General features: G+C 40.0%; 2 protein-coding genes across 3 annotated transcripts in view; one reads left to right on the top strand and one right to left on the bottom strand.

Annotated features, from left to right (window-relative positions):
* LOC137975168 (uncharacterized) overlaps positions 1 to 1,561 on the top strand; it is a 13,663-nt gene extending 12,102 nt beyond the window's left edge. Inside the window, exon 10 of one of the 2 annotated variants that reach the window (XM_068822255.1) lies at positions 1 to 1,561. This exon is cut by the window's left edge and continues 1,188 nt beyond it. Coding sequence is in view for 1 of the 2 variants with exons in the window: in XM_068822254.1 (XP_068678355.1) it covers positions 1 to 388 (388 nt within the window). In the remaining variant the exon portion in view is untranslated. The other variant, XM_068822254.1, reaches the window with a different exon arrangement.
* Positions 1,562 to 3,318: 1,757 nt separating this feature from the next.
* LOC137976109 (uridylate-specific endoribonuclease B-like) overlaps positions 3,319 to 10,000 on the bottom strand; it is an 8,724-nt gene continuing 2,042 nt past the window's right edge. Inside the window, exons 4-5 of the mRNA XM_068823386.1 lie at positions 9,292 to 9,439; positions 3,319 to 6,947 (exon numbers count right to left, since the gene is read on the bottom strand). Coding sequence (XP_068679487.1) covers positions 6,693 to 6,947; positions 9,292 to 9,439 — 403 coding nt within the window. The 3' untranslated portion in view covers positions 3,319 to 6,692. The remainder of the gene's footprint in view (positions 6,948 to 9,291; positions 9,440 to 10,000) is intronic.

Genomic DNA, 10,000 nt, shown 5'->3' with positions numbered 1-10,000 from the left:
GTCTCTTACAGATTTGTTTAAAACGCAGTTTGGCGTAGTCCCGACCGAGCAGTACACTTTCGCGACACTGCTTAAAGCGTTCGGAAAGAGCTGTGATTTGTCGGTTCTTCGGCAGGGATGGTGCGGTCTTAATTTGGCCAATACGTGTAACCCGCAAAAAGAGGATCCCAATGTATTCCCTGTTAAGACTACACACATTGCCAGAATTGGATGCATCGGCGACCAACAAGCCACCTGCTTCCCTGATGATTTCGCGTTCGGTGTGGGTGTTAGCTCATGTAAGGACGGCTATGGTTGCACTGCTGTTGGAAAGTCAAGGAATCTTCATTATCGATGCAGTTATGTGCATGGAGCGTTGATGGAGACAGCTTTTCTTTATATCCAGTAGATTACCAAAGGCCTGTTTCGCATTCTGACGGTTGGGGATCGAGCATGAAATGGAGGCTAATTCACATGCACATTAGCCTCCATTTCATGCTAGATCCAGTCTAACCGAGAGAATACTAGAGTGGCCTATTTCTTGGTGTGAACTGGATCTCAAAATCTTTAATGACGACAGTTGTACCGCTTTCTCACGAACTGGCTTTCCAGTCACGGAGAAAGGAAAACGCACTTTCCGTGGGGTTTCACGTGTAGAACGACCTTTGTTAAAACGAATTTTTCGATGTTTTCGCCACGCGAAAATAGGATGAGCGCACGTTTCTCGATCTTTTTTTATTTTAAACCCCATGGAAGCGCTTGCCATGTAAGCGAAGAAAAAAGCCAAAAAATCCTGTTGGAAAGTCGAACAGTGGGCGATGTTAGAAAATTCAAGAGCAATTGTCTCAATGAGCAAACAATTTTTCCTCTTTTCTACCTACAAAGCTTACATTTTTGTGTAAGATAAATTTTGGAATAGTGTGGAGTGCTTCATGGAAAAAAGAATTTTACCTGGTGAATCCTCTAATTTCCGTGAATTTTTAGATATCACGAAAGATTTGGTTGTGACTAAAATAGATTTTCCGCAGTCAGGTGGGACACTTGATGACAAATACATAACAACCAACCTCGGGCCCAAACAAGAAGACGAAAAGAATTTTGAAACGTCATTAGTCAAATCGTTTTTAAACTTTAAATGTTGATACTGAAAACGATATAAAAAGTAAACGCTAGTGTGTATAAGGGTACACACTTTTCTTTGCGTGCTCCAAAATGAAAACTAATTCGTTTCAATCTTGAGGGACTTCCCAGAATTAGCCTTTTGAACGTGCTATTTTTTCACGACAAATATGATTTTGGTGGACAGAAGCGCTTTAGAATTTGAGCAAAAATTTCCAAGTAATGGTAGGTGCCCAATCTTTGTACAAAACCGACGTTTGTTTTTTTTTCCCTTGCTTTTCATTTGTCGTTGAGAATCACGATGTTTTTTTATTCATTTTCACATGAAAATTTCTACATGAAGTTACCACTGATGTTTGTATTTAAGAACGTATCACGCATGCTTAGTTTGTCTTGGTACATGTTGTTTATCTTTGAAAGATTAAATCAAAAATAGTTCAGGTAAATTAAATTAATTCAATGGATACGTTTGCAATTCCCTTAGCTTAATTCGTCGACTACGAATTTTCCGGGAACAGCCGCACATGCGCATCAGGTTTGCAGTACTGATATGCACACAAAGGGAACGAGAAAAAGGTTTGCGTCCACATCCAGAGCTCTCCGGTCAACTTGCCCTTTTCGTCTTTTGGTGGTTTTCACGTTACGTCATTGCCGCCTCGTTGGTGGACGAAAACAAAAGACATCATTAGCTCCTTTTGTTCGTCCACCACATGAGCAATTTTACATTGCAGCATTGTTATCTGTATCTCTTGAGATTGGTTGCAAATAGCCTGCAGAACAGGCGTGATTTTTTGCGTAAACAGAGGCGAAAGCGAGGCGAGCGCGAAGCGCGAGTGGCGCGCGAGTGGTAGCGCTCCTCACCTCGCCCGCCACTCGCGCTTGCCTCGCTTTCGCTTCTGTTGACGCAAAAAATCACGCCTGTTCTGCAGGCTAGGTTGCAAACCACCTATTTTTTACTTCCAATGGTAGTCAAGCAAACGCAACATAATATAATGGAGACAAGTTGTGCATGCAACGGGATGGGCGAATAAATAACGGTAAAAACCGTAGAAAAAGAGACCTTCGGGTTGCCATCGACCTCAGATGGCCGCTTATCTTCTCTACCAAGAGCTAAGACTTACCCAAATTGGCCTAGTCCCCATATAAAGCGTCAGAAAAGCGACTGTTTTTAAACATAGGGCGCTTTCCATTTGACAAAACTGACCGGCCAGACCAGACATTTCGAAGGACTAAATCTACAACAACTTCAAATTAACACATTTCGAAGATGATATGTACTCCTCCAGAAGAATACGAGGGATTATCATGCAAGTGTTCCTTCGAATTGTTACATTTTCTTTATAAAATGACGGGTCTGGCCTAGTCTCGCGCAAAAATAAACAATACACTGAATCAACTAACTCAATCAAGTCAATGTTGTAGCCAATAGGCCTTATTCACGATAGCGCCATGTTGTTTTTCAAATTGTCATGCAAATTAGCCATGTGTTATGCTGGGGGGCAAACATTGGAATTTAGGCAAATTGCGGAAAATCGGCTCGTCGAAATATTGAATTAACATTGCTAAAAGTACATTTTAGAATTTAGAATTAAGTACCTTTTATAATAATTTTATATCTTTTGATTGCTTTTGACATTTTGACTTTCTACTTCGTTATCTGTTCATTTTTCACTAAAAAAAACATCGAAGTAACTTGCGTAATCATTCTATTTTACATTCAATGAACGTGAAACAATCATCTGTGTGGCTAAGATGTTCGTTATAACCTCTCGAACTTGTGTTGTTTGCTCCTTCAAAAGTGAGTAGCTAATTTGCATGAAAATAGCAAATCCAACATGGCGGCAATCGTGAATTAGTTAACCGATTTGGTCTTTGTTTATTTTCCCGAAGAATTGGTTTAAAAGAAGACACTTTTCCGACGCTGACGCGAACAAACCTGATACCAGACTTTTCTCACTCTTGAGTGACGGATTCCTGTCTCTGACCAATTCCAATTTCAAAATCCACGATAAATTTTCCTTCTCCATGTCGCTGCAATGTGGTCAACTAACCTCCATATCTGGTGCAACTCATATTATTACACGTCTCTTTTACGCCCTTCGGTCGCTAAGCGACACAACACTGGGCAAACCAACGGCGACGACGAATTCCCGCCCTTTCCACATACCACGCGTGCGTTTCCAGGAGAAAAACGATGAAAAAAATGCACAAAAACTGACATACCCTTTGCAGCTTTTATTCCACGTTAACTTGACATAAAACTTAAGAAAAATTACGTAATTCTCTAAACGAATTCAGTTGATTGAGCATAAGGCCAGTACCAGTCAGTCCTTAGCCGACGTAAGAGCCTTTTGTGATTCTACAGAGAATCTCGGGCCAATTTCTTAGCCAACTTGTTACTGGTAAAATCAAGATCTACGACGGCCACGTCGACGAAAACGTTCTCTCAACATATAACTTTGCACCATCGTAAGTCTTTTGTAAATATTCCATCTCGTTCACGGACGAATTATCAAAAAAAAAAAAAAAATACTGGTTCGAGCACAGAAAACGAGAGGTTGCCATCTAAGCTCACGTTGGCGTTACAACCTCAAATTTGGAGATTTCACGTCGTTACGCAGAGCACCGCAAAATCAGGGACTTTAAGATCTACGACGTGACGGCAAACGAAAACGCCACAAATTTTGCATAGTCAATGACCAAAAACAACATCTTTGCACGCTCTGCACGTGTATTTTTCTTTTTTGTACGTTTCTTTCACGTTTTCGGCAAACCTACGACGTGAAATGACCAATTCTCAAGTTTTACGAAGAACGTGAACACAAGGCAGCGAATTTGAGTTTTCTGTCGTAGCTTCAACACCGCACCTCCTGATTTAGTTCCTGGAAAGTTGCGCTGGTTTTTGAAAGTTAGTCAAACCGAAATAATGACGAAAAAGATTAATAAACCTGAACTTGCAATTTTAAATGACGTTTTCGTTACCGTCGCGTCGTACATTTGATCTTAAGGCCTCGCCAAACGCTCGCAACATTTCAACGCCACATCTTGCAACACTGTTGGGCGCAACATGTTGCGTACGTTTGGCCACCCTGCTGCGATGTGTTGCAACATGTCGGATGATGTTGGATCAAATTTGAAAACGGTCAAATTTTCCGTGCAAGATTTTGGATGTTGCATGATGTTGTACTCATTTGCCCACGTCACGCCACATTGTTGCACTAGGGCATGATCGTTAAGTCCCAATGTTGCATGATGTTGCGTTGAAAATGTTGGAAGCGTTTGGCCAGGCCTTAAAGGCATAAGCAACATATCGCAACATATCGCAAGAGGGTGGCCAAACGTATGCAACATGTTGAGCCCAACAATGCTGCAAGATGTTGCGTTCAAATGTTGCGAGCGTTTGGCCAGGCTTTTAAACTCCGTAATATGTATGGGGGGCGCCGCACGTGCAGCAAGAATATTTTTCCTCTTATAATCCACGTTATTGTACAGTAGAGAACCGGTTTGACTAGTTGCTGACGTTGCCCCGCACGCACAAATTTGTCACACGTTCTCGGTTGTGTGCAATTCATTTGCTAAAAATCTAGTGCAAAAATAAGTTGGATAATAAATAGCTTATTAGATGTTTTGGTGTGTAGTATCGCTCATTATTTCTACTCGTTGTTTGTATTTTGACGAGCCCTAAAATACAGCACAACTTGTAAAAATACTCAGCGATACTACACACCAAAACATCTAATAAGCTATTTATTATCCATTTATTTATTAGCCCGCTAGGGCAAATAATAATAATTATTATTATTTATTAGCCCGCTAGGGCTCGTCAAAATACAGCAAAACTTGTAAAAATACTCAGCGATACTACACACCAAACCATCTAATAAGATAGAAATATATATATTACTCTTTTGTGGAGTCAAATTGTCGTTGCCATAGCTGTTATCATTTCTTAGGACGCTTTCCACTTGACAAAACTGACCGACCTGACAGGTCATTTGAGAAAGGGCTAACTCAACAACGCATTCAAATTAACACACTTGGTGAACGACATATACTCCTCCAGAAGAATGCGAGAAATTATCATGCAAGTGTTCCTTCAAATTGTTGCATTTTCTTTGCAAACTGACGGGTCTGGCCGGCCACTTCTGACAAAAGGAAAGCTAAGACTTTGACCAATCGCAAAGGTCGCCAAAAGCGCCATGAACCAATCAAAATTAGAAGAAATTGCATGGAACTTTCTCGAAACCCGGGGAAAATAGCCGATTGTTTTTGGTTTTTCTTCTCATTGGTGGAAATAGTGACGAGAGATATTTAACGATCATGACAATGCGAACAATCACAAATTGGTAATTTCTGTCAACACTCAACAAAAACCCGATTTCACAACAATTTAATGCAGTTAGATTAATTTGGAAAAGCCTACATAGATTTCATATTAGTACTTAATATATCTCTCAGAAAGCAATGTCGTTAGGTTAGGCACATTCGGCGGGCCTAGGCATCGCATTTACGCGAAATGGCAAAAGGCTGGCTTCTGATTGTTATAATGGCATGCTAAAAGCCCTAATTTTAACTGGTATCCCTGTTTTGAAACGTTCTTCGATATCTGTATGTAGACGTTGCCGAAGAAGCGTCGCTAAATCTCTCGAACACCTCACGGCGTTTTCTTGGGTCGTATTGTAAGTTAAGCGTGGTTTTCATTAGCGACTCAAGCACAAGCAGCTTATGCTAGTGACAACGAAGGTCGAGGTAAGTATCAAAATCAACCAGGGCAACCGCCATTTTGTTCAAATTCTCAGACGCAAGGAATCTGGAACGAATGCATGCTTTAATTGGCCAGACGTAGCAAATTTCCTTGTGCTTATGTTGCGTTTCGTTTTCACACGACGCAAGCGAACGCAAGCATAACCGCAAACACAAGGAAAAGGAAAATTTTTGATCCTTGTGAAATTGTCGATCTCATGCTTGCGCGTATGCTCGCCCTTGCGTCGCTAGTGAAAATCAGGCTTTACTGTTTCGTGTTTCCCACTCTAGTAAAGAGCCCATCAAATGGGGCATCTACCTTTCACGTCAACCCTTTCTCGAGTAGAGTTATTAGCGACCTTGAGATTGGAGTACGAGTACGAGTTTTCTGTACACGCGCGTTACGTTTAAAGAACGAAATTTTTCCAAATGTGCGTGCTCAGAACTGAGACTTCGTACTTGTAGCCTAGACGTCGTCCTACTCCAAGCTGAAGGTCGCTATTTACGGAACATCTCTCGTGGGGTTTCGAGGTTAACAGCCCCAATCAAAACAGAGCTATGACAGAGCTATTGTTTTACGTCATATAACCCAACAAACACGCATCACGCTGGAATTTTTTTCTCGCGTTTCGATTCGCCGTGAAAATATGACACTTTTCGCGGGAAAGAGGCGTTCTAAAAATAAATCTACTCGGCAAAAGGTTGACGCAAGGAATAAGTGTAGATAGAGGGTCCTATTTGATGGACTTCTGATCCAGTTCATTCCTTCCCGTAAATTATTGAAATTAACCGGAAAAACGCGGGCCGCAAATTAAAATACGGCCACTTGAACTCACTTCGTGAAAGGCAATTCATGAGGTTATCGGATAACAGCTTCCTAGACAAGGCCCCATGCGGTGGGCCTTAACAATGACATCGTAGTCATCAATCTCCACATGGACATCTGTCTTATTACCAGCCAGGAAACATACCGTGTAAAGAGCCATCTCGAACTCGGGACTGGTGCCAATAAATGAGCTACCAATTGGCTTCGTGTCACCTTTCCAAGTAAACTGGATTGTGATAAGTTGGTTGAAACTTTCTTCTTCGCTGCTTGTGTGCCTCTTCTATAATGTGAGATTCACGCCATTAGGTCCTTCAAGATTCATAAACATCACCCTGCCAGCAGAGCCTTTCTTAACTCGACGAGAAAGAAAAGACTTTGCAGAAATCGTGTAAAGTCTTTATTGAGTGTGCGCAAGAGGTTGCTTGGAGACAGTTTCAAACCCAGACCTAGTCTTATGCCCCGTTCACACCAAACCTTAACCATGTTTTAAACCGGTTTAGTTAAACACGGTTTCTTTTTAAATCATGTATACTGATTTTAGTCGACTACAAACTTAACACAGACCAAAGCATGCGCATTTGAAAACTTTAAGTTGATACTTGCGCAACATAAATGAATAAAGTTAAAGTTAAAGCATGTATTGAAAGTCACTCGAATCTCATGTAAAAGCCAGTCCTAGATTTTTCTGTGACTGATTTTCATTTTATTAAACCCAGGTTAATTAAACATGTCTTGTTGGTGTGAATAGGGTATTAATCGCACTCATAAGACGCCATATTGATTTTCGTACTGAAGGCTTGATTGCCTTGGCAAAAATATGATGCGCGCGCCGCCAAAACCGGTTTGACCAGAGTTAATTTCTGCAGAGATGTAGAAACTCTGGTGAGTTTTAGAGACTGAGGCACAACAGGGTACATATACACATAAATTTTCTCAATTTAAGTTTCAGTATATCAACAATACACTGTTCTTCAAGACAATGTGGTGACAAGTCAAAAAAACTCGCTAATGAAAACCACTTTCTTCCAGTTTAAAGGTTACATAGCCTAATCCCTAATTAAAGAGACTACCATACAACTTATGAGAAGTCAAATCAACATATCAAATTGACCATTTTACAGTTGTGTGCTTAGTTGTCTGGCCTTCGAATGAAAGAGAAGTTGGAGTTGACCTTGCTTTGACAGAAACCTCACTGGTTTTCTTATGTTAATGATGTTTTTTCATGCTAATTAGTAGGAATTTACATGAGAAAAGCATTGAGGTCTCTATCAAAGCAAGGTCAACTCCAGCCTCACTTTCATTCAAAGGCCAGGTAACTAAGCAGACAACTGTAAAATGATCTATGATCTTGACTCAGAGACCATAAGGGCGAGAGGAATAATTGTTTTAGTAAAATCCAACTAGTTGGTCAAAAAAAAAATCGAGACAAAACATCTTTCGCTAGTTAAAGCTAGACTTTAATTGTTGTTTTGGTTTTCAAAGCCGGCGCTTTTTGCTACTAGTGGGCTATAACAAATAGCCTACTAGTAGCTCAACCAATCAGAACGCAGCATTGATAATAGACCACTAGTTGGATTTTACTAATAAGTGATATCGAATCAAATGTTGGAATACTCACTTAGGTCCATGGGAATGCAATAAATTGCAATGCATGTAATGATGCATGTCCGATATTGAGTCCCAAGTGTTGCTTTATGTCAAAGCATTTGCTACCTATTTTCATCAATAGATGTGTTCATGCTCTTAAGTGTACCATGGATAATCAGGGCAAGATGGTTTAAAGGCTTGTGTGGAAGTTGAAAACAACGAAAAGTATTCATGATGTGCAATTTTGGGGTTTGTTATTTTCCAAAACCAAAGATATCAGCTCAAACGTGCCGCAGAATAAAGTTGGAGAGAATGGTTATTGTGTGAATTACTTTATTAAACAAACTTTCTGCCATGCATTTCCTGTAATTCCAAAGGCACAAAATTACAGAGAATGTATAGAGACAAAAAAACATTATTTAGAAATTCCAAAGAATAGATACCAAGTCCAGTTCATCTCAGTTGTGAACTTGACCTTATTTGTTTGGTTTATGAAGGCGAAAGTCTATAAAAGTAGAGTCATGTACAGTTTATTTTTCTTTGAATTTCTATGCAAACCTTCGAATTTCCTACCATGTTGCCCTGATGACTTATGATGCACTCAAGAGCGTGAACTGGTCTATTAGGTGAGTGTTGCTGTTAGGGTTAGTCATAAATGTAGGCTAGGGAGTAGAGTTAAAGGCAGTTCGTGATGTTAATTATGTTAATAATATTATTGTCTGTATTCCCAGATGCAAGTTATGTTTAAGTTGGGGAGATGCCCAAGAGGACACTTTGTGACCCTTATCAAAATCGTCGTGCATCTAATGACGCACATTTCTGGACATATCTGGAAGTACCCAGACGAAAAGTCTTGGAACATCGAAGAGAGCCGATAAACTCAACCCGCAAAATGTTGATCTTATCTCTCTTGCATTGTGTGGAATTGCAGTTGAGATTGTTAAAAGTAGACAACCTAAAACCTTTAACCTCACATTTAAATGTGAGAGTTATTACATGGTCTGTGTCTGCCTCACTATAAAAATGCTTATACTTACCCTTCGGCTTGGAAAGAAGCCCCTGTAGTCAACTAGACCCCTTTTTTCTTGCAGGTAGAACTGAATCCAGTTATGGAAGCCAATCACATCTGTTTTGTTCCTTGTCTCACCAACAAAAACATGCTCAAACGCTGATGAATCTAACTGCCTGAAAAAAACGGATGAACTTAATTCATCAGCTGACATATAATGCATCTTGGAGGAGGTTTAGAACATTGCAACCCTTAAAGAATGGAATTTAATTTTCAAGGAACTAAAGCACGATTAATAATAAAACTATTAGTCCTGCAATGTGTCACAAATTATTTGTGAAACAAATAGCAGTGTATAATCAATCAAGTTTCTTTATGAATGGTCGACCAAAGGAAAAGAAAATGAAATGATGAGGAGAACAAATCAAAGAATGTTGACACTTTGCAAAGGCAATGTTGAAAGGCCAGTAGAAAAGGGCATTCAAAAAATCAAAGTGATGTGTTCAAAAGAAAAAGGCATTTCAATCTGACAATTCAGTTGTATGACTGATTGTTCACAAGTGCACTTTGTCTCGTCCATTTCAAGTCCATTTAGCCACCAACACAAGTTGGTATGCAAGCTGACATTCCCAAACTTGCAATTACCTGCAACTCTATTGCGCCAGAAAGTAAAAGTGGATTGTACTTTTGGTGACCTTTGACAAGGAAGCACAGCAAAGTAAAGGTCTTAACTTGAT

The sequence above is a fragment of the Montipora foliosa genome, chromosome 11 (assembly GCF_036669935.1).
Source record: "Montipora foliosa isolate CH-2021 chromosome 11, ASM3666993v2, whole genome shotgun sequence".
Classification (NCBI taxonomy): domain Eukaryota; kingdom Metazoa; phylum Cnidaria; class Anthozoa; order Scleractinia; family Acroporidae; genus Montipora; species Montipora foliosa.
Note: the sequence above shows the minus strand (reverse complement) of the source record. Positions and strands in the feature narration are given on the sequence as shown.